We start from the raw sequence: 27,844 nt of genomic DNA on the forward strand, positions 1-27,844 counted from the left end.
CCATCATAACTTATAAACAGTGACAGATCTTGCCTTCATAAATTCACCCATTACATAATAAAGAGATGAGGAGTTTCCATGGGCTGCTGTGTATCTCTCTGCCCTTTTGATGGTTTCATTGTTGTGTTCGATTGTTTTATTCATTTCTCTTCATCCTGAGAATTCTGTATTGAACAGGAAGGTTGTAAGTTCTCATAAGGAAAATAAAAAAAGCAAACGCATGCATAAGAAATAAAAACACCCTATGATTCCTCTGTACATGTTTAAAGGCACTCCTCTCTTTCCCTTTCCCCACCTCTTCCCCATCGCTTCCCTTCCGGGTCTATTTGCTCAAACGCGACCTGGAAGGGGGACTATGGGGAGAGAAAAGTGGAAAGAAAACAGAATTGATGATGACCCTGTTCTCAGGGCCACCTTCCTTACCTCGGTTCCCCTGACGCATGCGCACCAGCGCATATACCTCGGCCTCCCCGTTCCTTCATTATGCACACGCGCAAACCACTCGGCATGAAAGTGGGTGAATGCTGATTCCTTCCAGCGATAAATCGCAAATCGTTCCGGCCGGAAGGTGTGGGCGGAGCCAGGAAGAAGAGCATAAAAGGTCCACGTGCAGCTCCGTTTTCTCTCTGTTTCAAATGGCGGCGTGGAAGAGGTGGGTGCTGGCGTAAAATGCAGCGACGAGGCCCTGAGGCTAGAATGCAACCGGTTACCCTGCCTTCTTTTTCCTGGAAGGACTCCGGTGCCATTAATAGCTATGCGACAGAGACGAATTTAACCGGTGAAGTTTCTCTAACATGGAAACGAAGTGGAAAGCTGTACCTGTTGAATTTTTATCTGCTGTGTGCAGGAATCGGGTGCGGGGGCAAGTGGCACATTAGGGCGGAATAAATTGCGCGGAGGGTTTTGGAGAGGACGGTCGGTGGGCAAAAGCCGGGGGTGCTGGGTGAATAAGTGATCCTTGGTACCAGGGTGGTATGTCGGGGAGAGCTGCAGAGGCGCCGGCTGGGTGCCGAGTCTGAAGGTCGGAGGGTGGTGAGGTGCTAGGATGTAACAGCAGAGGAGAGGAATTGTGCCGAAGAGGAACGGCAGTCACTTTTGCACGAGGTGGGGACCGTGAAGTAAGAAAGGACTGGCTTCTTGGGGGTGGGTGTTATGTGGGTCTTCGAGCAGATGAGGTTTGTCGAGGGAGAGAGCGAGCGAGGAAACGTGACTAAGGGATTACTTGGTGGCGTTTGGGGAAAAGTGGAGGCTGGGATAAGTAAAGATGGACCCAAGGATAGAGTTGGGGGTGCACGTGGAGGGTAGCAAGAGGCAGGAGGAGATGGGTTGGTGTGGAGGGGCCTGGGAGATGAGAGCTAAAGACCAGAGAACTTATTCTGTTGGTTGCTTCTTTCTGCAGCAGTACCAGCACACTTTCCTGCTCACCTTCCTCGCTCTCAACACAATGGAGCACCCATTTGAGACCTCCATGATTCTCTGAGCTTGGCATGCTAGGTAAGTCTGTTTTCCAATATCAAATTATATTCTCTGAAACCCGGGGGTGGGGGGTTCCTCAGTGAGGAAATCAGTAAAGGTAGGCAAGCCAATCTTTATAGATAAAAATAATTTCAAGATGGTGCTCCTCATCTTCCTTTCCAGTATGCAGCTGCATGTATTTGGGGGGTGTCTTGAGATGTGTATTGCATTTCATGCAGGGTGACCATAAGGTCCTGGTCATAAAACACAAGAGCCCTACTGTATCAGGCCCAAAGCCTGTCTAGTCCTGCATCCTGTCACAGTGGCCCACCAGATGCCTCTCAGAAGCCCACAACCAGGAGGTGAAGGCATGCCCCCTCTCCTGCCATTCTTCCCCTGAACTGGTGTTCATGGGCATTATACTCTCTACCTGGCAGTAGCCTCTGGCCATAAAGACTAGTAGCCACTGATAGACTTGTCCTCCATGAATTTGTCATGTGTGGATTGTTTGTCTTAAAATGGCAATGGGACTTGCATGATCTACTTCAAGTTTTACTACCTACTGGAGTCCAGTGCAAAAATAAGTGGATATGCCTTAATTCTGAATGTGTAAGAACAGGGCACCTCTGAGCAGATGTTCAGCCCAGGAATTTTTTTTCCCAGTTCTGGAACTGACTGCTCAGTCCCTTCATGCAGAAATCCACTCCTGGCTTTCTCCCAAGCTTTATTCATTTGAGTAGCCTAATCTAGGGGGAAACCTTTCAGTTGCTCCTATTGTTAAACAGTGCAAAAATGCTTCTGCTGTACACGGGTTCCTCAGGAAATACGATATGGAAAGATTCCCTAAAGATTGAAAGTCTGAAAGCCGTTGCTTTAGGGAGATGAGGGATGCAGTGGAGTAACCCGAAGTGAGGCTTCGAAGCTCTTAATAAAGTGGGATCATAGTCTTCCATTCTTCGCTTCTCTTCCCATTTTGCTGTGTGTGGATGGCAAGCCATGGCAACAGGGTTCCTCCAATGATGTCAGCACTGGGCTCAGATTTCTCTGACGATGACTGTGCCCCCCATGTCCTTGACAGCATGGGGACTGAGGAGAAGAATCCCTGCCCAGGCTGGGAGGCTGAAGTGAGGGGCTAAGCTTGATCCTAAATAGGGTCCCAGCAGTAGGAGAGTAATGCTAGCATTCTCCTCTGTGTGCATGTGCTCTCGCTCTCTCACTCACACACCCTGGTTAGACTTGCAAACAGGATGGTTAAAGAGCAGTCATCTTCCTTTTCTTTCAATGCATCCTTATAGAGACATTTTACCTGGGGATTAGAAGTTTCAGAGCAGATTAATTTAAGAATACAATGGGATGATGGTGCAGCATTAACATGCATCCCTGAAAGCTGGGTCCTCATGCTGGGTTGGGAAGTTGTAGAAGGAGATAAAAACCTCTTTGCCTTCCTAGCCCCAAACTAATTGAGTTCTGAATGTATGGGTGGGGGTGAGTGTGAACTTTCTGTGCTGCAGTTCCATAGGGGAGCTGGTCTTGTGATAGCATGACTTGTCCCCTAACATTTGCAGGGTCCACCCTGGTTGCATATGAATGAACATAGGAAACTGCCATATACTGAGTCAGACCATTGGTCTATCTAGCTCAGTATTGTCTTCACAGACTGGCAGCGGCTTCTCTAAGGTTGCAGGCAGGAATCTCTCAGCCCTGTCTTGGAGAAGCCAGGGAGGGAACTTGGAACCTTCTGCTCTTCCCAGAGCAGCTTCATCCCTTGAAGGGAATATCTTGCAGTGCTCACACATCGTCTCCCATTCATATGCAACCAGGGCAGACCCTGCTTAGCTATGGGGACAACTCATGCTTGCTACCACAAGACCAGTGCACTGTAAGATATTCCCCTCAGAGGATGGAGTTGCTCTGGGAAGAGCATCTAGGTTCCAAGTTCCCTCCCTGGCATTTCCAGGATAGGGCTGAGAGAGATTCCTTCCTGCAACCTTGGAGAAGCCACTGCCAGCCTGTGTAGCCTGCCAGCCTGATGGCCCAATGGTCTGACTTGGTATGTGGCAGCTTCCTGTGTTCCTAGCTTTTGGAAATAGGGGAGAGCTTCATTTGCTTTCAGCCGCTAATGAAGGTGGTTTTATACTTGGTAGGTGGAGTCCAGCACTTGGGCACATGGCTCCAGTGTTATTCCCAGGATGAAGACTTGGCCATAATGTTGAATTCATCAGGTCATCTTTGGACTAAGGTGAGGGGCTGGCTGGCAGTGGGTGACAGATGGGGGAGTTTAAGTGACGTTGGAGAAAGTTCGTAAGGTGTTACTCATAGCAATGTCCATGATGGGAAAAGAAGCCTCCCAATGATGTCAGCACTGGGCTCTGATCACCATGATGATTTCGGTGCCTCCTGGGGACTTGACACTCCAGGAGACTGAGGGGCTCTAGATAAGGGAATACTTGATCATGCAGCACCTTGTGTGTTGAAGGGGATCAGAAGCATGGATTCCAAGTACTAAAACTCTCCCATCGTCTTACAGGGTATGGGTGGATTGACAGACGCCATGCAGCAAACCTTGACTTTCCTCTTCTTTGGTGAGTATGTGGAAGAAATGTCTATTGTGTGTTCCTGAACAGCTTTTGGAAGCATGAAGAACTATACTTTATTGCTATTAAAATTAACCTGTATTGAAACATGGGGACTGACTACATGGTAATACATAGGGGACCAACTATACCTTAACAAGCGATCACATGTCAGTGTCCCAGATATGTTGTTTTTTTAAAGAGCTGAGGAATTGGGAATTTAGAGTGGGTGAAGGCATTTAACCTTTTCTCCATTAGACTCCCCCAACCCCAGCTGGGTTCCAGATGCTATTTGCAAAGTAAATGCATATCTAGAATCCTGTGGGTGGAAAAGGCACATGTGGAGGATTTTGATTGGGAAAAACAGCAAGCAGGGAAAGGGTTTAGTGCACACACCTCCCAAAGCTGTTTCTTAAACTGCATTGGAGTACTGTTCACACACATTAGCAAGTTGATTGTAGCTAGTCCAAATAAAGTTGCCCTTTTCACAGTGGTGGCTCTTACTAGAGGCAGTCGTGGTAGGCCGCATTATGATGTATTGTGGTGAGAGATCTATGAAACAGGCACTAGCATACAGTTGTGATGCTGGTCTGCTGTACCAGATGAAACTTCGACTGGTGGTGAATCTCTTCATTCCACCTTTGTGTCCAGATCTCAGCTACGTCTGCTGAAAAGTGCGGCATTGATGAGTTCCAACTTGATGATGAGTTACAGTTTTTAAAAAGGATATGTCTGTAGCAAAGACGCAAAATGAATATTGTTAGTGTCCAAATGATAGGAAGGTCATTGTGATGGTGTCGTGCTAGAGGCAATGTTGGCTCATGTACTGGAAGGGAGAGGAGCAACTGTTTGCCTTGCTAATCAGGTTTGCTTTCTCTACAGGTGATTTGATACTGGAGCATTCAAGACTTCAGTAGTGTTGCTGAATGGGAAGATGCAACTTGTTGCTGTTTCTGGCTCCCAGGTATAACACCAGCTTGGGAAGGATATGCAATCAGTGGCCAAAAGAGGACTACTGCAACCAATAATGACACTAGTGGTGTGAAAGGGGGCCTTTATGGATGGAGAAGAGGGTAACCAGCACCAACCACTCTTTTTGCAGCTCTTCTCCTGACCTGGCAATGTTTGCTTCTCCTGGGCAGACTTTTTAAAACAAGTGAAGGTCACAAACCTTCAGCTCAGACACCCCATAGTGATGAGTTTGTGCTTCTGTACATACACACACACACACTCACACTCTCTCTCTCTAAATATGACACAGACTACTCCAGTCACTGGTCTTCTATCTGAACTAAGTTCCTTGTGAGTATTCACACTGAAATTAACAGGACAAGCTTACTGCACCTATTAATTTCAGTGGGTATACCAGTACTAATTTTCTGAAGCCTGCCTGTCAGGCTGCGGGGAGGGATATGCTGAGCTTCAGCATGTAGCCAGCCAATCAAGAGCAGAAGAGGAGGGTCTTCAACCTCCTCCTTCCCCTTCTGCAGAAGACACATTGCTGAGGCTACAGCAAAGGGAAGTAGGAAGGCTCTGAGTGCCCCCTGGGAGCCCTTCAAGTACGCTTAAGGCGGGGTACTAGTAACCCTTGTTGGGAACCCCTGCACCAGGGAGTGGAGAAGAGTGTGCCTTTATTAGCACCTTAAATATTCTGCCTTCAGTAGTAAATACTCTCTCCCCAGTTCCCTGGGTTTGGATCTCATTGGGCCAACAGCATATTTTGCTGCCTAGAGGTCTTGGAGAATACATCATTTCTGACCAAACTCATGCAGTGGAGATGTTCGGCTAGGATAGGACTATGACTAACGGAGGTGCTGGAGCCCTCAAGATGTAGTTAGCTAACATTTTTTATAGCTCATTTGTATCCAACCTTGGTTTATGATAGTATCTAGTCTTTTGGCCAGGAATAAGCAGAAGCCCTAGGAGTCTAATGCATACCACATATTTTGACTTGGTCTCAACAGAGCTGACTGTTCACTCTTCACTGAGACCAGCACTGTGGATTTTCAAGTGGATGGAGTCACTTCTGTAGGAGCATCTATGATTTCCAAAGGCTTTCATGGATGACCACGAAATCCACTGGTTTTGCATTGTTTGCTGCCAGTTAAATTTTCTCTTCCTCAGGGAATATACAAATTTGGACTGTAAGCTCTCTGAACAAAGCTGCTTTGTTCTGTTCACTATCACTGCAAATAAAATGTTAAAAGTGGTGGGAACTTGACACATGGCTAACTTCTTATTTCTTATATTTATTTTACTTTGTTCCAGTTGCATTTGGACATTTCTTGGCAAATAACTAAGTGGATCCTAGGGCTAGATAGCCAAGTAACAGCAGAGATTCAGGGTATTGCAGCCACAAGGCCTAGGGATTAGGAAGCTTGAGTTTGAGCCTAAGAGATCACACGAATCTACCTCTAGGACCCCAAATCACTTTCAAAATGCATTCTGGATCCTGCCTGTATTTTCAAGACCTTGGCCAGCAAGAGGACTAGATGCTTTTGTAAAAACAGCTATACAGTGCTTTTTGTCAGTGTGGATTCCATGCTTGCACAGGTAGCCCACAGCTGTATGGGAGTGCCCGAAGTACATACCTGTGCTGGTGCACAGGTAGTGCAGCACTCAGTAGAATTTTAAATGAGGTAGCTGCTAACTGTTGGTCTAATATTATACTATATTCCTCTGTTTTCCCTACCCTTATTAGACAGAGCCAGTGTTTCACTGGAATGGCCTATAGCTATGTGTTGGGGCTCCACAACTTTGGCCTTTCTGTTGTTTTTGGACTACAACTCCCATCATCCCCAGCTACATAGGTCAATAGCCAGAGATGAGAGTTGTGGCCTAAATCTGCTGGAGGACTGATTTTGTGCAACCCTGCTATGAACACAAGATTTGACTTGACTGGCCCTGAGAAGTGGACCAGCATGGCATTGAGGTGATTCACTGAGCTGAACTGCACATATATGGGTGTACTATAGTCTGATGTAGCATTGCTGAAATATTTTATGTTCAACCCCTTTCCTGATAGTTGTTTGCCATTACCAATTAACTCTGTGGAGTGAACTTTCTCCCTCAGAGGGGAAGTGTATCCTGAAATTGGGTAGATCCCTCCACTTGCTCAGAGATAGGGCCAACCAGCAAGAGTTTGCTCACAGCATCCCATGGGAGAGTTCTACCTCCTGGACTCCAGTTCCAGCAGCTCAGTGTCTTGTGTGGATTAGCCATGAGTCAGGGGGAGACAGAGAAGGGACTGTTTGTTCAGTCTCTCCATGGAGAAGGCCATGTCTTGGGCCTCTTGGGAGAAAGCTACATTTGCTGCAGTTGCAAGCACATGACTGCATGTGTGAGAGGGAGGTTTCTCCTTCCCTCTCCGAAGATTCCCTGGCTGGGAGTGACTGAAGCCATGAAGACTCCCTCCATGCCTGCAGGGGCCGATCCCTCCACAAGGCCTCTGGAAAAGGAGCAGCACCTGGAAAAGGCCCAGCCAGCCAGAGCACCCTGGCAGCTGTGGAGGCAAGCAAGGGGTGGGGATGCGTGGCCTGCCCTCTGGGGTGGCTGCCTCAAACCACCCAAGGGTGCTGACCACAATCCCTGCTGCCCAGCAGGAGGCCCAATACACAGTGAGTCTGTGCTCTGGCTCCAGTGGTGGGGGGAGAAATGCTCCTCAAAATGCCCATTGGCAGACTTCGGGCTGTGCCTGATAAGGCCACTAACACTAAGCGGTGTCCTTCCTCTAAGAGGCCCAGGGAAAGCCTGGATGTTTCCCCCAATGGCTCTGAACATGCCTCTTCTCCAAAATCCACGTTCCCCATTACTCCTACACAGGAGTCAGAACAGGACCTGGAGCGAGAGGACTCAGCTTCTGATAGGGAAAAGAGGGAGCTATCGAAGGATGAGGCCAAACTGGAGGGTAGAGCAAAAGTCACGCCTCAATCAGCCTTCCAAGGTGACTGACTGTTCAGTCAGACCAAGCTGACTGTTTGGTTAGGCTCTGGAACTGGTCCTTGTAGAAATGAAGGACAAGAAAAAGACCATGCCATCTTCCTCCTTCAAAGCAGAACACAGAGCGGGTAAAACATTTCCCGCTCCTTTCAGGAGCCCCAGCCTTCCTTTCATCCATGGCAGCACAGGCAGGACCGAACATCCTGGTCTAAGTCCCACTTCTCGTTTCGTGACAACAGAAACCCTCAAAATAATGCCCCCAAGCAGCAAAATCTTAACACCCAATGACTTGGGGTTGCAGAATGTTGTCCAAGCCTGGCGCCAGACAACCACGGTTGCCTGGGTTCTTCAGACAGTTTCTCAGGGGTACTCCCTGGAACTCAGGTCCCTTCCCCACCTCAGATTCCTCCCCTCGCCCAAATCCCTACAGAGGACAAAGCAAAATCTCACATCTCTCACTGAATAGCCTATATTTTTTCCAGATACGGGCAGTCAAACTGGTGCCCAACTTGGAACAGTGATGGGGTATATTTGATCCTGTTCATCATCCCCAAAAGAATGAGGGCCATTCTGGCTTCACGTATGATGGGGCTCATTACCAATATTGGGCCCTTGGGTCTTTCGACTGCCTTGTGGGCGTTCACCAAGCTCCTGGTAGCACTGGTGGCACACAAGGACAAGGTGGGGGGTTCACCTCCATCCAAATTTGGACGACATCCTGATCAGATCCCATTCCCATCCAAAGAGCCTCAGGGACGTCCAGGACACTTTGCTCTTCCTACAGAACCATGGGTTCATAATCAACTTCCAGAAGAGCTCACTGGTTCCTCAGACCAAGATATTGCATCCTGGGGCCATTATAAACATGGCTAAGAGGACAGTGGCACTTCCCACTTCTCAAAGGCAGAAGATAGTTCAGGCCTGTTGGGTCCTACAACACCATCTGAGGGCAAGCTTCCTGTGGCTGAGTCAGCTACAAGGGTCCACGATTTCAACCACAAGGTTGGTTCCCTGGGCACAATTTCTTGCCCGCCCTCTTCAATGGGCTCTCCTTCCCTGGCAGCCAAGATAATGGAGAGATCCAGTCAAAAATTCCTTCTCAAGACAGTGATTGCCTCCCTCATGTGGTAGACATCTCCCGCTGCCACCCAGGGGACTAATTTCCTTCCAGTGCCTCCAAGTGAATACCGACACCAGCCTGATGGAGTGGGGAGTCCACTGCCTTCATCTCATAGCTCAGGGTATGTGGTCCGAGACCAAAAAAACAAGAGTATAAATTGGCTGGAGTGTCAGGCAATCTGCCTGGCCCTCGAGGAGTTCCTTCTTATAGTACATCACCAACATATACTAATCAGGACAGACAATGCCACCGCCAAGGCACACATCAATCACCAGGGCGGCACAAGTTCCAGAGCCTTGATGGAGGCAGTCCTCCTTATGACCTGGGCCAAGAGAAATGTAACATTTCACAAAGCCCTTGGTCCTCAGGCCTATTTTATGTGTGTCCTCCTATGGCCATTCTGCTTCAGGTTATTTGCAGGATCCAGGCTCTCCACATAGAAGTTATCCTAGTGGCCCCACATTGGCCCTGCTGCTGCCCATGGTTCTCAGACCAGATGGAACTGTCCTGGGAATCTCCCCTAGACCTGAGGTCAGACTCCCATCTCCTCAGCCAAGGTCATTTCATCTGGAACTGGAGTGAACGAGGCTCTATGTCTGGAAGTTGAGTGGGATTTCCTAAAGACCTGCTGTTATGCTCCAGAAGTACTGTTGACCTCTCGAAAACCATCCACTAAAAGGTTTATCAAGCTACCTGGAGGGTGTTTGCAGCCTGCTGTAAAACTCAGGCTTTCTCTCCCCTTTCTGCATCTGTTTCTCACATATTGCTCTTTCTGCAAAAGGGCTTGAGTAGGGGCCTTCGACCCAATACCCTGAAGTGCCAGGTGGCTGCCATTTTGTCTGTGTTAAATTGCCACGAGTCTTTGGGCCTGGAATCTCACCCACACATTTATTTATTTTATTTTATTTAACATATTTTAATAATGCCCCACACTCATGTCTCTGGGAAGTTTACAACATCAAGAGCTTCTTGCGTGGAGTCGCCAATCTCCACCCACCCACTGTATATCAGTTCCACTGCTCCCTCTAAGGCATGTGTGCGCTCACAAGTTTCTGGATGTCTGCTCAGTTCACTTTCGATCCTGCTCAGGTTGAATCAGGAAGGCCCCATTCTGAATGAAGGTGCGCGCACACTGCCTTGATACTGCCACCCAGAACAAAACTCATTCTGCACAGAGATGAAAAAAATTAGAGGGACTACTGATCAGTTCCCTACTTGGGACCTCAATTTGATGTTGACAGCCCTCACCAAGGCTCCTTTTGAGTCCATTTGTACAATTGTACAATTTTGTCCATTTGTACAATTTCCCTGAGATTTCTGACATACAAGGTTTCTGTCTTGATATCAATCACCAATGCACGCCGTGTGTCAGAGCTGGGGGTGCTGCCCATGCGAAAGGAGCTCTGCCTTGTATATCTCGATTATGTGCTGCATAGGACGGATCCTACTTTCATTCTCAAAGTAAATTCTCTCTTTCAGAGAGCCTAGGAGCTCATGTTGCCTTCTTTCTGTCCCTGACTGTCTTCCCCCAAGGAGAAGACTTGGCATAAACTGGATGTACATAGAGCAATCTGGGTGTACTTGCATCACACCGGGGAAGTCTGGCATTCCGAGTCTTTCTTTGTTTTGTCTAGGGACTAGATAGAAGGTGTCTAATGCCACCTTAGCATGATGGATTTTCCAGTGCATTAACCTTGCCTGTTCTTCCCAAGGTCTTTCTCCTCCAAAAGGAGTTCTGGCCCACTCAACCAGGAGTGCCACTGCCTCGGCTGCCTTCTCCACTTTGACACCCGTTGCGGACATCTGTAGGGCTGCTATGCGGTCTTCCTTATCCACGTTTATCAGGCACTACAAGATCCAGCAACAGGCCTCTGCAGAAGCCTCCGTTGGACACCACGTACTGCAGCAAGTGGTGCCTACCTAAGAAGCAGCTTCGTGGCCCACCCACTCAGGGTCAGGGGCTTTGGCAGGTCCCACTTTCAGGATACACTTCCCTTCTGAGGGAGAATGATATATTGGCACTTACCTGGAAGGTCATTCTCCTCAGAAATTGAAGTGTATCCTCCCCACCCGCATGTTGTCTGGGAACTCCTCTTGTCTTGTACTTTTGGGCAGTTTCATTTCCGGGTGGACCATCTCCCCTGAGGTGATGTGATAGTCCTAAGTCGCATTTCTGAGGGTTTTTCCTTCCTCAGATTGTGTTCTTGTTAGTTGTTATGCTGTTCCTGTTATTTGTTCTGTAGTGTTTTTTTTCCCTCTGCACCTGAGTGCAAGCTGACAAGAGCTCACAACTGGTGTCCAGGAGGTAGACCCCTCCCATGGGATGACGTGAGCAAACTCTTATGGGTTGGCCCTGTCTCTGAGCAAGTGGAGGGATCGACCCACTTTCAGGATACACTTCCCACCTCTGAGGAGAATGACCTTTCAGGTAAGTGCCAATGTATCATTCTGTTATGAGCTGCTATAAGTGAATTCTGGACTAAAAAAAGAACCTACCTAGTATCGCTTCCTCTAACTCACCCAGACCACACCCCCTTCCCAGGAAACACAGGCAACCGTCCGTCTTTATTCCAGTGTATGAATATGTTGCCATAAACTCATCTTCTCATCACCTTCTGCAGTACAAGATGCCCACTCCAATTAATGCTGTGCTCAGCAGACCCACTGCCACAGCCAGAGCTGTCACGGTGCGCCCTGAAAACCGAAGAGAGGGGCAGAGTAAGATAGGGCTCACTCGACCAACTCTTGCAAAAAGAATGGCGGAGCTAAGGGCGGGAGGGAAAGATGCTATTCTTACCTGTGCCCCGCTGAGGGTTTTGGCACTCAGCATCCCAGTCCTGTGGGACCACTGCACGGGTGAGGTGAATGAAGAGCGGTAGGGGGCAGGGTGTGGGGCAGCCAGGCAGGGCTAGTGTGTGGGCACGGTGGCTGCTTCCATTCTGGTAGAACATCGCAACACTGACTGAACTGGAAAGAGAGAAACTGAGAGCTCAGGAGGGGATGCTTCTCTGGGCTGATCTTCAGCCCCTCAAATCCTATCAAAATAGTTCCTCAGGCACAAAAGATCGAAACTGATTACTTGATGGTCTAGTGGGTGGCCCAAGTTAGCTTAGGGATTTTTAAAAAAACACCCAGTTTTTTTTAAAATCCCTAAGCTAACTTGGGCCACCCACTAGACCATCAAGTAACCAGTTTCAATCTTTTGTGCCTGAGGAGTTCTTTATTCCATTTAGATGTTTGTTGGCATGGGGGAGAACACCTGAGTGACAGGTGCAAAAATGAGGTGTGGGGCCAGACATGGTGCCTTGCAAGGACAGGCTCCTGGTAGTAGGAGTTCCTTATTCCCAAACATCTCTCGGGGCCATAAGTAAAAGTATGTTGTGTGAAAACCATTGTGTGAGCTGGAGAGTCCATGTGCCTCTCGAGAAGGATAGCCTTTGGCCATGCAGATGTATCATATGGAGTAGCCAAAAGCTTGTTTTGGAGTGCAAGGCTATGTAAACAAGGTACTTATTCGGGGCTGGTTCAGATGTCACACAGAATCACAGTTTAAACCTGGTTTCCAAGCCTTGGGAACACACATTTTCCACCGCCACCCTTCACAAGCCTTCCAGGAATTCTACTTCTAGTTTAGAAAGAAACCAAAATTGATTGTTACATCCAGATCAACCATTCTTTATTCTAAGCAACTATTTGGGAATTCAAGGGACTGGTTCAGACATAATGCAGAAACATGATTAAGCCTGGTCCCAGCCAACAACCCTGAGGCTCAGGAGAACATATTCCTCACAGAAGTCTACTTTCAGTTTTGGCTAGAACAAACAAAGATTGGTTGTGATGTCTGAAGTGACTGGTGCCTCTTTATTCTAACCTATTTACTCAAAATAACTTCAGACCTTGCATACAGATTGTTAGAGGTAGTTAATTTTTACTCTCAATAGGTAAAACAGCAGAGCACTAAGGAATGAGCACATGCTCCAGTTACAGAGTAGGTGTAGCCAAGGATGGTTTGGATATTGCAGCTATTTAGAGAAAACACATGGAGATCCTTATAGAACTAAGTACTAGATATTTATTGGTTAAATACACTTGGATAGGAAAGACCTAAACCTAATCTAAAGGACTACATAAGGAGAGAGATAGAGATGTTTCCATCTTCTCTCTAGACCGAAAGGAAGGATTGTGACTCAGCACAGGCAGTGCAGAAGAGTCAGGTCGGGGTAATAGAGTAGAGACAGGTAGAACAGTTAGGGAGACCCTGACTCACTATCTCTACTCCCAATGCCCCTGGTGGTCATTAGGAACTCCATCTCCAACACAGATTGCAGTTTATTTCAGTTAAGCAGATCAGTCGGTTCACATCTCATAACCAATCTTGAAATTTAATTGATTGAAACCTAAATTGGAAGTAGACGCATGAAAGTAGAGTGCAGAGGGAGCACATGCACCTGAGCCTCAGGGATGTTGTACAGAACCAGGTTTAACTGTGGCTTTATCCAAACCAGCCCAAGGTTTGAATTGGGTTACACATCTAGGTCTATGTGAAGCAATAGCATGCCTATTCTTATTTATCTTGGTTTCTTTCTGATCTAAGTTAGAAATAAAATCCCTGGGAAACTTGTGCACACAGGGGAGAGGGAAGCCGTGTTCCTGATCTAGCTGCTCATGTCAAATCAAGAGCTAGGGACCCACTTCAGCTTCACCTCAGATCCTTTGTGCTTTGCTTCCAGATACTGCTTCCCTCCATAAAGGTGCTGTGTTGTGGCTTCATGAGTCAGCAGCTAGATCTGCTGATAGGTCACTCTGGATGGATTTTCTGCTGCAAGGATGCCAGTAGCTGGCTAAGACAGAGCACCCAGACTGGTGCACTGCCTGGCCTAGGAGAGCTACTGTGAGAAAAGGTAGGCTGAGAGTTAACTGGGGATGGGCAGGCAACTAAAAACTCCCAGAGATGCCCAGCCGCCCAGAGACGTAAGTTTGGGCGAGGTATAAATTTAATAAATAAATAAGATAAAATATAAAAAGTAGCTAAGCCCCAAGACGGACGTAAGCAGAGGCTGTGTGTAATCTGTGCTTTTGGAGAGAAGTAAACTTCAGTTCTGTGGCCTGTGCAAATGCATCTATTTTACATAATTTATTCTATTGCCAGTTATAGGAAGAAACAGAGAGCTATGCTATGGACACTGAAGCCCTTTTGTGGCTTAAGAATTCCCTGCATAATACATGTACTTCTGAGCTGATCCTTGCAGCTTTGAGGGATGGAAAATTTGCTTGCTAATACCTAAATAAACATGAAAATTGATAGGATGCTGAGTCACCACCCTATGTTCTATTCTGTTACAGAATCCTTCTGATCTTGCCTGCATCTAAAATGTCTGTGTGGTAAATGAATGATCTTTGCAGAGAATATCCAACCCCCATCAAAAACACACCCCTATAATTAATTAGACATACTTATTGCTTTCTTGGTAGAACTCGAATCCGTGACAGGCAGCATATGGCGGTGGTTGACCATTGTAGACGCCCAGGGCTCCTTGGAGAGCAATTAAGGTGCTGTCGTGCTAAGTTGGATGAGCAGAAATAATTTATTCAGGGTGTATGTAAAATCACATTATATGGTCCCCCTCAACTCCACCTCCACCAATATCAGGTTCACCTCTCATCCTGAGGATTTGATCCTGTGCGTGATACTAAGCTGGGCAGACTGGATGCTATTACTTGGTTCTGCTTCCTGCACTCCAGCACCTCTCCATGGGGGATGGGCTTGTAGCTCAATGGGGGAGCATCTGCTGTGCACGCAGAAGGTCCCAGATTCAATCCCTGGCAGCATCTCCAGGTAGGGCTGGGAAAGACTTCTGCCTGAAACCCTGGAGAGCAGCTGCCAGTCAGTGTGGACAGTATTGAGCTAAATGGACCACTGGTCTGACTTGTAAGGTAGCTTCCTATATTCCACTCTATGGTGGATTAACGTAGTAGCAAATGTAGCATTAGCTACGGGCCCCGCATTTTCAAGGGCCCCGCACGCCTGGCTTCCAATAAATATCCCTTTTCTGCTAAATGTGCCTTTTAAGAGAAGGCCCAGCACAGCATCTGTCCAGTGCCTGTTGCTGGTGCCTACCACATCTTTCTTTTTAGAGTGTGAGCCCTTTGGAGACAGAGAAGCATCTATCCACTCTTTATTTTTCTGTGTAAACCACGTTGAGAATTTTGATTGAAAAACAGTATATAAATGTTCACGGTTGTTGTAGTAAGTGTGGCTTGGTCTCCCATACTCCAAAATATAGCAAATGAAAAAATTGAATTACTTTACTATGCAAGTAAATAATTTATATTTTAATATTTATGTGCATTTCCTAAAATTTAGGGCCCTTTTATAACATATGCTACAGGCCCCACACTAGCTTAATCCAGCCCTGGTTCCACTATCAATCCCACTCCCATTTCCCATCTTTGCAGCTGCTGATTTATAGCTGAAGTTCAGTGAGGGTTCTCAGAATTTTCAGCACTCTCAAAAACTATTATTCCCATGGTTCTTTTCATGGGTTCAGCTGAAGCACTGAGTGTTGTGGGGAAGATCCTGTTCCACACAGGCAGATCCCTAGACACCTTTGACTGCCTCCTCCTTGCCCTGGTATTCTAAACTGAGAGGACTTACAGCCGAATACATGATCATCTTTAGGGGCAGATCTCTGCACACAACTTTGGAGAAGTTGCTCAGGATAGCACCCAGCAGCAGCCCTGCAAAGAGAGAGAATTATAGCTCCTTTGGCATGCACAAAAATGATCATTCTTTTGATCACCTACATACCTTTTGTGGCAATTCTGAAGAACTATAGCAAGCAATTCTAGAGGGCAATGAACATGAGATGTTATCATTATTCCAGATGCAGTAAGAAATACAAGGGAATTCATTAACCAAACAAAAAATGAAAAAAGCAAAAGCATAACAGACTCATGGACAGAGACAAAACTGGCAGCTCCTAAATGGGGTGTGTTTGAGGGGAGGCACAGCGAGTTCTGTGTTGCATCAGAAAGCATAGCTGCAGCCGTGGAAAGAAAATGCGTGGGAACTGATATTTAAGAAGCCACAAACCATTAAATCCTAAGGTTTCCTATGGAAGGTTCAATACCAGCTCCTGCCACATGAAGGTGCCACCAAGTAGCACATTTCACCACCTGAAATGAGCAGAATCTCCTTGTCATGACTTTTAAGAAATGCATCCAAAAGGAACATGGGGTCTGGTCGTTACCTTGAGATTCTAAGGTTTGCTTCCTGTTGCCTGATCAAGACAACCTGTAACTTAAGAATAGTTTTGTGTGTTGCTATTTGCTAAAATAGCTTGTAAAAATTGACTTAAATTTGTTTAGTCCAGTGTACCTCTTGATCATCTGCTTTAAGTACTCTGCTTTACAATTTTATTTAGGAAGTTAATTTTTTAAAGCCTGACCTGTGTCTGATCTTGTTTGTGTTGTCTTTATTGCACAATTTCATACGTTATTGCCTGTGTTTATGCTGTAGACCACTTTAGGTCTTTGGCAAACACTAGCCTAGCAATGTTGCATAAAATAAATACAATTTCCACCTTTTCCCCCAGGGAGTACAAGGTAGCATAAACAGTTATTTTCACTTCCCCAACAATTCTGAGGAACGTGGGGTTGAGAGATGGTGACTGACCCAAAGTCACTCAGTGAGCTTTGCACACACGTGTGGATCTGAACCCAAGTCTCTGCACTTTAAGCCCAACAATCTAGCCACTGCAGTACACTAGTCACCCAGAGAAAAATTTCTTATGGGGGGCTAACAAATTGATGATTTGCAGCTCTTTAGCTTGTCCTCTTTCCACCATTAAGTTCAAATGATTCTGTTTTTTATATGAACATTTTATTTGTATTTTGTTATGTAGCATTATCGGTTTTGTGCTGCATTGTGATGACCTATGGCTATTAACAATAAGCCGGGTTACATTTAGAAATTTACCTCCAGTAAAGCGGGCCTTCTCCTGGCCAGCATGCATTCCCACATGGGCTTCAACATTAAAAGCTTCCATCTCCGAAAGCGTCCTCATTACTTGTGGGGTGGCCCAGCTCGGCAAACTCAGGTTGTGGGTTTTCTGTGAAGAAAATGAGAGGTTGGTGCAAGGCAAATCATCCACTGTTGATGTGGGAGCGAACATCAGAACAGCCCAGCTGGGTCAGCATCCTGTTTCCCACAGTGGCCCACCAGATAACTCTGGAAAGCCCACAGAAGAGATAAAGGCATGCTGTCTCTCCTGCTGTTGCTCCCCTGCAATAGTTATTCAGAGGCATCCTGCCTCTGAGTCTGGAGGTAGCCTTCAAAACTAGTAGCCATTCATAGATTTGTCCTCCATTAATTTGTCTAAGCCCCTTTTAAAGCTAGCTGCGGAGAGCGGGTGTGTGTGTGTGTGTGTGTGTGTGTGTGAGTGTGAGTGTGAGTGTGTGTGAGAGAGAGAGAGAGAGAGGAGATGCAATGCAATGCAATGCAATGCAATGCAATGCAATGCAATGCCCTTACCTGGCAAAAGAGGGAGTCATGTATCCGCCAAAGGCTTCTGAGGGTCAGCTGCTCTGGTTTTAGTCCAGTATAGTTTGCCATCTCTGTAATGAAGCCCTGGGAGGGAGGGAGGGAGAGGGAGGAACTGGGTTGTTCAGACTGGAAAAGCCTAAATCTAGATTTAATCCTATGCATATTTGCCAGGGAGTAAGCTTCACTGAATGCAGCATGAATAACTTCCATGTAAACATGCATAACACTGGGCAGCTAGGCCCAAATGTTACCAGTACAGTGTAGTTGCTGACAAAACCTCCACATGGTAAAGACTCCAGTTTGTAACCATAACAGCTGAGTGGTTTCTCTTGGGGTCAATGGATCAAACATAAGTACCCACACCAGCGCTACTGCCCCCCTGGGAGATTCAGTGCCAGTATGGGTAAGGGAAAGTAAAGTGTGCTGTTGAGTTGGTGTCGACTCCTGGTGACCACAGAACCCTGTGGTTGTATTTGGTAGAATACAGGAGGGGTTTACCATTGCCTCCTCCCACGCAGTATGAGATGATGCCTTTCAGCATCCACCTCGCTATATCATTGCTGTCCAATATAGGTGTTTCAGGAAACACAGCAGTGAGGATTCGAACTGGCAACCTCTGGCTTGCTAGCCAAATCATTTCCCTGGTGTGCCATTGGGTAGTACCACACAATTTGAGCAGCCTACATGAGAGGCTGATTAGAGACAATGCTGTTGTGAGGGGAAGTTCTCACCACATGGAAATGGTCTCTTTGATGGCAACCACAGCATACTGGAAAATGGCTCACCTGAGCCTAAGGTAGCCTTGTCCAAAGGCTTCAGATATTCAACGGGTTGTCTTAAGCAAATGATGGAAATTGTCCTACACATCTATCATGGATGAGATAAGATATAATGAGCTCTAAGATCCTACATATACCACAGGCAAATTAGTTTAATGGTCATTAAATTAGAAACTGTAGTTCTGTGATGAGATTAGGCACCTCTGAGAGAAGTCTCAGCACCTTCTCTGAATTGCAATCCCCAAAATTCCTTGGGGGAAGCCATGAAACTTAATGTAGGAACATACAAAGTTCCCTTATACCGAGTCAAACCATTGGTCCATCTAGCTCAGTACTGTCTACACAGATTGGCAGGGTCTTCTCCAAGGTTGTAGGTAGGGTGTCTCCCAGCCCTATCTGGAGATGTCAGGGAGGGAACTTGGAGCCTCAGATGCTCTTCTCAGAGTAGCCCATCCCCTTAGGGCAGTGGTTCCCAAACTGTGCACCTCCAGATGTTACTGAACTACCACTCCCATCAGTCCCAGCCACAATAAATAATAGCTGGGGCTAGTGGGAGTTGTAGTTCAGCAACACCTGCAGGCTCCCAGTTTGGGAACCACTGCCCTAAGGGGAATATCTTACAGAGCTCACATGTAGTATCCCATTCAAATGCAAACCAGGGCAGACCCTTGCTACCACAAGACCAGCTCCTCCCTGGATTTAAAAGTGGCATAAAACTGCTATTGACTTGCTGGACACTGGACACAAGGGTAGATGACAAGCTTCCCCACCCTCCCTAAATGTTTATTTTCCTGCAACAGGAAGAGGGGTGAATTTGGGCCGCATTAGTTCCTTTCCTGCTCTGAAATGTCCACCTAATTTCTAGGAATTGGATGGGAAAGCAGGGACGTAGTGACCATTGAACAAGGGGGGGACAATTGTCCCCAGGCCCCAAGGGTCTGGTGCCCCCCCAAGGCTCCCCCTCGGCCAGGGTGTCCTTGCCCTCTCCCACACCCAGCTGGCGAGCAAAGCGCTTGCTGGCTAGAAGCACGAGGCACACCCCTCTCCTCTCCAGACAGCATTTCATGCTGGCTGGGGAGGGACGGACTCTGCTTCCCCGCCACCTGGCATTGGCCCCTCCCTGCATCTCATGTCAGATGCAAGGGGGCAGGGCTAGTGCAGAGAATAGGGCTGTCACAGCCCCACATAGTTTCATTTCCTAATTTCCCCTGTCACCGGTTGTTGGAATTGCTGAAAGGGAACTCCTTTCCAGAGAAATGAGCTCCCTTTCAGTGATTCCAACAACCGCTGACAGGGGAAATTAGGAGATGAAACTATGTGGGGCTGTGACAGCCCTGCTCTCTGTACTGCCCCTGCCCCCCTGCATCTGATGTCAGACACAGGGGGTGTGGCTTGGGGCACGCATGTGCTTTGCACATGTAAAAGAAAACCAGGGGGCGGGGAGGAAGCCGCCAATCAGACATTGCCCCCTGGCCCTGGAAAGCTCCCTGTGCCCCTGGAAGGAACCCTGCCTTGAGAACCTTTCTTTCCCCTTCCCCCCTGTTCCTCTGGTACCTTCCAGGCTTTCATTTTAGCCTGATAGCTTGGCAGAGTAATAGTCTCTTCCATCAGTTGCTGGTATCGTAGGCAGGTCCGGGTTGGTGGCTTCAGCAGCTGTGGGATGCAGGAAAATAGGCAGAATCTGACTACCAGAGAAACCAGACCCTCCCCGCCGCCACCACAAGCCTAAACCACTAGGCTGCACTTCACTGTCAGAGTACTGGGTATAACCCTTTTAAAAGTTAAATTCAGATTAAACTGGGTTTTTGTTTGAAGCATCAATTAGTTCCTACACAATCAGGATTCCAGTGTCATATCTTTGTTGTCATCCCGCATAAGTCTGCAGGTAGACTCTATAGCGTACTTGGCCAGATTTGTCATGGGACTTAGCCATACTCTTACGCCATCTCTTGGCTTTTTATATTTCATAAGAAGAGTCCTGTTGAATCAGACCCAAGGCCCATCTAGTCCAGCATCCTGTTTCACACAGTGGCCCACCAGATGCTTCTGGGGAGCCCACAGGCAATAGGTATGTGCATGCCCTCTCTCCTGCTGTTGCTGCCCTGCAACTGGTATTGAGAGGCATCGTGCTTCTGAAGCTAGAGATGGCCCACAGTCATCTAGTAGCCATTGATAGACCTGTCTGTCCACCATGCATCTGTCTTAGCCTTTTTAAAGCCATCCAAGCTGGTGGCCATCACCACATCCCATGGCAAAGAATTCCATAGATTAATTATGCGCTTCCTAAGTACTTCCTCTTGTTGGTCCTAAATTTCCCAACCTTCAGTTTCATGGGGTGACCCCTGGTTCTAGTATTGTGTATGTGAGAGGGAGAAAAATTTCTCTCTGTCTACCCTCTCCACTCCATGCATAATTTTATACACTTCGATCATGTCTCCCCTTAGTCGCCTCTTTTCCAAGGTAAAGAGCCCCAGATGCTGTAGCCTAGCCTCATAAGGAAGGTGCTCCAGGCCCCCGATCATTTTGATTGCCCTCTTCTGCACCTTTTCCAGTTCTACAATATCCTTCTTAAGATACGGTGACCAAAGCTGTACACAGTACTCTAGATGTGGCTGTACCATAGATTTGTATAAGGGCATTATAATATTAGCATTTTTATTTCCAGTCCCCTTCCTAATGATTCCTAGCATGGAATTAGCCTTTTTCACAGCTGCCACACACTGAGATGTCACTTTCAATGGGCTGTCCACCACGACTCCAAGATCTCCTGGTGAGTCACCAACAGCTCAGTGACTGTTACTGGTGTGTATCTTATGTTTCCTTTTCGATTGTGAGCCCTCTTTGGACAGGGATCCATCTTATTTATTTATTATTTCTCTGTGTAAACCGCCCTGAGCCATTTTTGGAAGGGTGGTATAGAAATTGAATAAATAAATAAGCAAACACAAACAAACAAACAAACAAACAAATAATAATATCAGTTAGAACCTGGTTCCATGCAAGATGTGACATGAGGCAATCAGAGTCAAGAGATAGTCCTGTCAACGGAGCACTGTTGTTCTCCCAGAAACTGCAGGACAACTGGCTTCTGTTCACCCACCTTGTCATACTTAGTAGGCACTGTGTGGATGGGGACTGGTCTCCAGCAAATCTCAGGGTCTGAGGTTGGATATAGCCCCATCAGGTTGGCTTGGGCGCTCATTATGGTGCGATCATAATCGGTGCTGCGGATGTATATCTGAAATGAGCATAACCGTGTAATGTGCTACTATGTGCAGGCCACACGGAGATGAAACAAAAGCTTTGATGTTTGCAGCCCGAGCCAGCTGGGAAACCCAGGCCCAATTCTGGTATGAGCCTCGCTAGCAGGTATTTAAAGGCAACTAAACTAAGGTCAATAAGGACTCCTCTGTGGTTCCTGGTGCGTTCAAGAGATTGGGACACAGAGAGAGGGTGACTCAGCTCACAGGAACATAGGAAGCTGCTTTTAACTGAGACAGACCATTGGTCCATCTAACTCAATATTGTCTACACAGACTGGCAGCGGCTTCTCCAAGGTTGAAGGCAGGAGTCTCTCCCAGCCCTATCTTGGAGATGCTGCCAAGGAGGGGACTTCCTGTAACCTTCTGCTCTTCCCGGAGCGGCCCCATCCCCTAAGGCAGGGAATCTCAACATGTGGGTCCCCAGATGTAATTGGATTTCAACTCCCATAATCCCTGACCAAAGGCCATTGGGGCTGGGGATTATGGGAGTTGAAGTCCAATAACATCTGGGGACCCAACGTTGAGAAACCCTGCCCTAAGGGATGTCTTACAGTGCTCCCATGTAGTCTCCCATTCAAATGCAAACCAGGGTGGACCCTGCTTAGCAAAGGGAACAATTCTTGGGTGCCAGGAGTCAAAATCGACTTGACAGCACACTTTACCTTTACCTATCGGACCTCTGAAAAGTATAAGCATGCATATGTATTCAGTACTTGGTTTGGGCCCCTTTTGCAGCAATTACTGCCTCGATGCGGCGTGGCATGGATGCTATCAGCCTGTGGCACTGATGAGGTGTTATGGGAGACCAGGATGCTTCATTAGCGGCCTTCAGCTCTTCTGCATTGTTTGGTCTCATGTCTCTCATCCTTCTCTTGGCAATGCCCCATAGATTCTCTATGGGGTCAGGTCAGGAGAGTTTACTGGCCAATCAAGCACAGTACACTGTATACTTTTCAGAGGTCCAATATTGTTCTATTCTACAATCCTTGTCTTCTTGGTTCCATGTAATATTCTAATTTTCTGGGATTGTGGATTTGGGGTTTTCATGAGCTGTACGCCATGATCATCACAATTATAACAAATTAAGGCTTGACTTATCTCGCTTTGCATGTAATGCGTCTGTCTCATATATCAGTTTCACCTTTTAGTTTGCATTACTGAAATTAATGGACTTTTGCACGATATTCTAATTTTCCGAGTTTCACCTGTAATAAGATAAGACTGAGAGCCAAGCTACAGGTTTGCTCATAGGAAGCTGCCTTATGCAGAGTCAGACCATTCGTCCATCTCGCTTAGTACTGTCTACACTGACTAGCAGTGGGTCTCCATGGTTTCAGATGCATATTTCTCAGCTCTGCTGGAGATGCCAGCAACTGAACCTGGAACCTTCTGCATGCAAAGCAGATTCTCTTCCACTGAGCTATAATCCTTCCCCATTACACAAGAGATCTGTGGCTGGCTCTCCCAATGCTCTTTGCTCTTTTTTAAACATTGAAATGCAGTTGAGGGTGGCTGCCAATGTAACTGAAGCCATGGCCAATCTGACTGAAACAGGTCTTCATTCCATACCCTGGAGCAACCCTCCTGCCTCTGGTACTCCGAGATATGCTTTCTTTGAACATGGAGGTTTCATTGAACTATCATGAATAATATCTGTCGATAGACCTCTGTGCTCTAGAATAGACCTATCCATGGTGGCCTCTGGGAAGCAGCAAAAACAAAGAAGAGGAATTCAAGAGCCGCACTTCAGCAGAAGGAACAAATAAGAACTCTGGTTAATCTCTCTGCACCTCTGTTTGGTCTTACCTACATTTTCAGAAACTAAACAAGGGAGGCAGATGGATGCATTTACATAAATGGAGTGTGATTCCACAGATTGTGAATGAGATGATTATTTCATCTATTTGCCGACACTTTACAAAGTTCAGTAGGGCAGGATGCTGCTTCAAGGGGTTTATGATCTATAATTCAAAACTGGGGTGGCAACAAAGGAAGGGAAGGGAAATGGAAGCAGAGGTAAACAGGATATGAATTTCCAATTATTGCAGTTAGAAGTACCTAAAACTTAATTACAGTAGAGCAGGAGGACTAGGGGTAGTTTTTATGGAAAAGGTAGGTTCTGAGGATAATTAGAAGAGAATACAAGAGACAGATTCACACAAGTTTATAGGGAAAGATCAGAGCTAAATGAGGTCTATACCTCCTGCAGAGCAAAAAGGCACCTTTTCAAGCGGGGATTCTACTATATCAAGCAGGAGGAGAGCAACTGTCTCTATCCAGCCCCAGCACAGCATCCCTCCAGTGGTTGTTGCTGGTGTCTATCTTATGTTTCTTTTTAGATTGTGAGCCCTTTGGAGGCAGGCAACCATCTTATTTATTATTTATGTATTTTCCCATGTAAACCACTTAGAGCACTTCAGTTGAAAAGTAGTATATAAATCTTCACAGTAGTAGTTGTAGTAGGACGTACCTCTTCTGGTTTGTAGGAGGCACTCAAAAACCCAGCATATTTTTGTCTGAGGAAACGACCCAGTGCCTTCTGTTGCAAGATGCCTACCTGCAGCAAAGGAGAGGGAAACTGTGGAGGCCAGAAACAACTATTATAGATGACATTCCCTCCCCCTCCCAAAAAGTGTGTGCATCACCAGTGGTCTGCCCATGTGTCCTCCTGACCTTAAGCAGAAGCAGGTATCCACCTAACCCAAGGAATGAAACATGATCTGTATTTACTACCTACACACACCCCAATTATAGGGTTGGACACAGCTTCTCTCTCTCTCTCTCTCTCTCTCTCTCTCTCTCTCACACACACACACACACACACACACACACAACACAGACACAGAGCCCTACCTCTGTAAGCTGCTGGAAACCCTGTGGCCAGACTGCTGCTTTGTGGGGGTCTGTGGGGTAGGTGCCCAGCGGGGATCGGTCACCATGACGATACACCTGAGAAAGGAGGAGTCAGAAAATATATGCCATAAGACAGTCCGGTCTTGTGAAGAATCAGTGACGCTTCCTCTCAACTCTAATTTCCACAGGATCAGCAGTCTCCAGCCTTTCTAGACCAAAGACCCCTCTTTAACCCTAGCCTGCAAAATCAGACCCACTAATTTAACGTTCAGGTTAATTTTCCTCTGCTGTCTAGCTAGATCCATTTCTTTTTCCCCCTCTGTTCTTTTTTCCTCCCCTTCTCTGTCATGCTGAGCTGAGCCAACCTAGATGTTACACTAGAGTTCTGTGAGTGGAATTCCCAACGTAATTTTTCTTTTTGTAAAAACAGCTGAGGGGCAGTTTTGACTGGGGTGGTGGTGTGGGGAAGGGAGGTCCAACCTTTCCTCCTCTGGTGGCCCTGATTCAAATTGTCCCCCTACCCAAGTTCCTGTAGTCACACAGATGATAAAACTTACAACCACAATTTGTCTTTCCCATTCTCTTCCCTTGGTGGACCAGGGTGCAACAAACCAGAAACAAGAGCACTGCACCAGTTCATTGGTGGGTAGGGGGTAGAGAAGGGAAACCTCTATAGGTGCTGTAGAAAATCTTAATATTTTAGGTTTACCCAATGTGTTTCAAGTACATTGCTCTTTATTAAGGATACTAAAAAATAAAAATATGAGGGGAAAAAACCTTAGTTAATAAAATTTGCCTTAATTTAGGAATCAAATAACGAATAAGTTAAATTTATACACATTTAAATATGGAGAAAACAATACTGTTCAGGAAACATACTTTGTTTTTAAGAGAGTATATGTAACAGCAGGTGGTGCCATCTTAGGAGTGGCCTTCCCTTCTGGCTGAAGGGAGGGTGTAGTGGGGATCTGGGCCATGGCACAGAAAGAAAGCAACACCCTATTTACCATCATCAAAGACTAGTCTCCCACCCCCCACCCCACCCCACCCCACCCCGCCCCGCCCCATCCCAGTTATCTGATATCAGCAATTGGGGAGTCCTCTTACATTCCGAGTCTTGTTCCTTTTAGGTGAATATAGGTAAGGTAAACTGTGCTGTCAAGTTGATTTTGACTCCTGGCGCTTTGGTAGAATACAGGAGGGGTTTGCCATTGCCACCTCCCTCGCAGTAGGAGATGATGCCTTTCAGCATCTTCCTATATCGCTGCTGCCCGATATAGGTGTTTCCCATCATCTGGGAAACATACCACCGGGGATTCGAAACGGCAACCTTCTGCTTGTTAGTCAAGCATTTCCCCACTGCGCCACTTAAGGTGACTATACAACTTATATTTAACCTCTGTTTTTAAGAGGGTCTTAAATTCAGAATCATCTTCTGTACAGGTAAATATATTTCCACTCTATACTGAGCTGGTCAAACCTCACTTAGAATGCTGTATCCAGTTCTGTCCAATGTCTTTAAAACAGACATTGATAAACTGGACTGGGTTCAGAAGATGGCAATAATGATGCCAATGCACGGGACTGGAAACCAGAATCCTGTGGTTTTCTTTGGTAGAATACAGGAGGGGTTTACCATTGCCTCCTCCCACGCAGTATGAGATGATGCCTTTCAGCATCTTCCTATATTGCTGTTGCCTAATATAGTACCAGCGGGGAATTGAGCCAGCAACCTTCTGCTTGTTAGTCAAGCACTTCCCCACTGTGCCACTTAAGATGGCATCTGATTAAAGGTTACGACCCTAAAAATAATATATATAAGATGGAGACATTACTTCAACTTGCATCATATATATATATATATATATATATATATATATATATATGAATGAAACATTACTTCAACTTGCATATATCTGTATCATAATTTTCTTTACAAAAAAAAGTTATACATCTCGAAGTGAGCAGTGCATTTTAATTATCCCTGTTTAAATCTGAAACACGCCTCAAAGAAGGACCATTGCCTACACTTCACAATATGCATAAAGCTTGTTTTTCAAACCATTTGTATTTTTCTCGTCAGCGGGTATGACAAAATCTAAGCCTATACAACTTTTGGAAGTTTCCATCATGAAATATATTTTCATTCAACCTAAACAGGAATAGGATGGAACAGAATAGAGTAGCTGGCATCCTACCCAGGAGAGAGCCCTTGAAATGGGGCAGCAGCATACTGCTCCAGTCTAGTCCAATAAATCAACCAATCAACCCAACAAAAGTAAACAGGAATCGAGTATAACGCGCTTCTGCGCCAGAGTACTCGGAGACACACCACTGCGGCCCTCTCTAAAGACCGCGGTATATATAGTGGGTCACATCCATTCTGCTTGGTAACGTCTCTGCACCACTGAAATCAATGAGGCACGTTAACTGAAGTAAGTTCCACTAATCTGAATGGGATTTATTCATGACTACCTTGGTCTGGATGCCGACCCTTTCGCCCTCGCCTCTGCCACTCTCATTAGTTGGAATCCAACCCAATCATCACTCCTGCGTGTATCCTCCTGACCCAATACTCCCGGCGCAGCTCTGGCTCTCTCAGCCCCTCCGCCTGGGAGCCGCCATGGGACCCCACACCCAAGACATCCTCTCCAGTGTGCCGCCGTTTCCCCAGCCCTGCCCGGCAGCCCTCTGAGTCCCGGAAGAGTCGTTTAGGAGCGGCTCAACTACAGACCCCTGCAGTGGCGGGCTGAGCCCCGCGCGCTGTGGCTGCAGGAAGGGGAAATCCCCGAGAGGCGACTCCCCACTGCCGCCACCCACGCGCCCTCGTGGGGCTTAGGGGGCTGCAGCGAGTCGGGGGCGAGGAGGACAATGGCTTGCGGCGGATGCTCCCCAAGGAACCCTGCCGCCGCCGCCGCCTGCTCGTCTTTTCTCCCCCTGGCGAGCCCAGGCGTCCCCCCCAGGCCCTGGCTTGATCATCCCCTGTTCTTCTGTGTACCAGCGTGACGAAGCGCAGGGTCCTTCCTTGGGCCACCGTGGGAGGCAGAACGCCCTGGAGGAGGAAAAGCAAAAGGATCACCAAGAAGGCAGAGAGTCTCATGGTGATGCTGAGTGAGCTGCACCCGTTGGACAGCGTGGTTTGGGCGAGGGAGGGGCGGCAAACTCTCCCGTTATATAGCCTGGACTCCTCCAGACCCTGTAATTATCACTCCTTCCCCTCTGCTGACAAGTTAGATTTAACAGGCGTCAGTCACACCACAAAGAGTGTGCAGAGAACGGGAAGGGGGGGATTTCTACCTGCGCAAGGAGGCCTCACT

At 46.9% G+C, this 27,844-nt stretch overlaps 2 protein-coding genes, 1 long non-coding RNA gene and 2 other non-coding genes across 12 annotated transcripts in view; 3 read left to right on the forward strand and 2 right to left on the reverse strand.

Moving 5' to 3' along the window:
• LOC128330682 (protein kinase C and casein kinase substrate in neurons protein 2-like) overlaps nucleotides 1-614 on the reverse strand; it is a 38,898-nt gene extending 38,284 nt beyond the window's left edge. Inside the window, exon 1 of the mRNA XM_053263878.1 lies at nucleotides 424-614. Within this exon, the coding sequence (XP_053119853.1) occupies nucleotides 424-442 (19 nt within the window). The 5' untranslated portion in view covers nucleotides 443-614. The remainder of the gene's footprint in view (nucleotides 1-423) is intronic.
• On the forward strand, nucleotides 498-6,249 carry LOC128330683 (uncharacterized). Of its 8 annotated transcripts, XR_008310203.1 has the most exons (6): nucleotides 498-652; nucleotides 1,400-1,494; nucleotides 3,600-3,694; nucleotides 3,983-4,037; nucleotides 4,911-4,992; nucleotides 5,993-6,249. It is a non-coding gene; the product is annotated as an uncharacterized LOC128330683 (long non-coding RNA). The 8 variants fall into 8 exon arrangements; XR_008310202.1 differs by having other exon boundaries at nucleotides 4,911-6,249; XR_008310207.1 differs by having other exon boundaries at nucleotides 525-652; nucleotides 1,403-1,494; nucleotides 4,911-6,249.
• On the forward strand, nucleotides 2,464-2,552 carry LOC128332200 (small nucleolar RNA SNORD88). The gene has a single exon (XR_008310616.1). It is a non-coding gene; the product is annotated as a small nucleolar RNA SNORD88 (small nucleolar RNA).
• Nucleotides 3,798-3,887, forward strand: LOC128332201 (small nucleolar RNA SNORD88). The gene has a single exon (XR_008310617.1). It is a non-coding gene; the product is annotated as a small nucleolar RNA SNORD88 (small nucleolar RNA).
• Nucleotides 4,091-27,738, reverse strand: ACP4 (acid phosphatase 4). Its single transcript, XM_053263875.1, has 12 exons — nucleotides 27,526-27,738; nucleotides 24,528-24,623; nucleotides 24,145-24,231; nucleotides 21,512-21,649; nucleotides 19,966-20,064; nucleotides 17,621-17,716; nucleotides 17,066-17,198; nucleotides 15,743-15,825; nucleotides 14,542-14,648; nucleotides 11,885-12,054; nucleotides 11,700-11,781; nucleotides 4,091-4,760 (listed from the first exon to the last, which is right to left on the reverse strand). The coding sequence occupies exons 1-12, from the start codon at nucleotides 27,625-27,627 to the stop codon at nucleotides 4,595-4,597; spliced, it is 1,359 nt and encodes a 452-aa protein (XP_053119850.1). The 5' UTR covers nucleotides 27,628-27,738; the 3' UTR covers nucleotides 4,091-4,594.
• Nucleotides 27,739-27,844: the final 106 nt, after the last annotated feature.

This window comes from Hemicordylus capensis, chromosome 6 (assembly GCF_027244095.1).
Source record: "Hemicordylus capensis ecotype Gifberg chromosome 6, rHemCap1.1.pri, whole genome shotgun sequence".
NCBI lineage: Eukaryota > Metazoa > Chordata > Lepidosauria > Squamata > Cordylidae > Hemicordylus > Hemicordylus capensis.

Coding starts and splice junctions, on each gene's coding strand:
- ACP4 (XM_053263875.1), bottom strand. CDS start 27,627: ATGAGACTCTCTGCCTTCTTGGTGATCCTTTTGCTTTTCCTCCTCCAG. Junction 20,065..21,511: donor TGCCTACTAAGTATGACAAG/GTGGGTGAACAG, acceptor TGCATCCCACAG/CTGCTGAAGCCACCAACCCG. Junction 11,782..11,884: donor AAACCCTCAGCGGGGCACAG/GTAAGAATAGCA, acceptor TTCGGTTTTCAG/GGCGCACCGTGACAGCTCTG.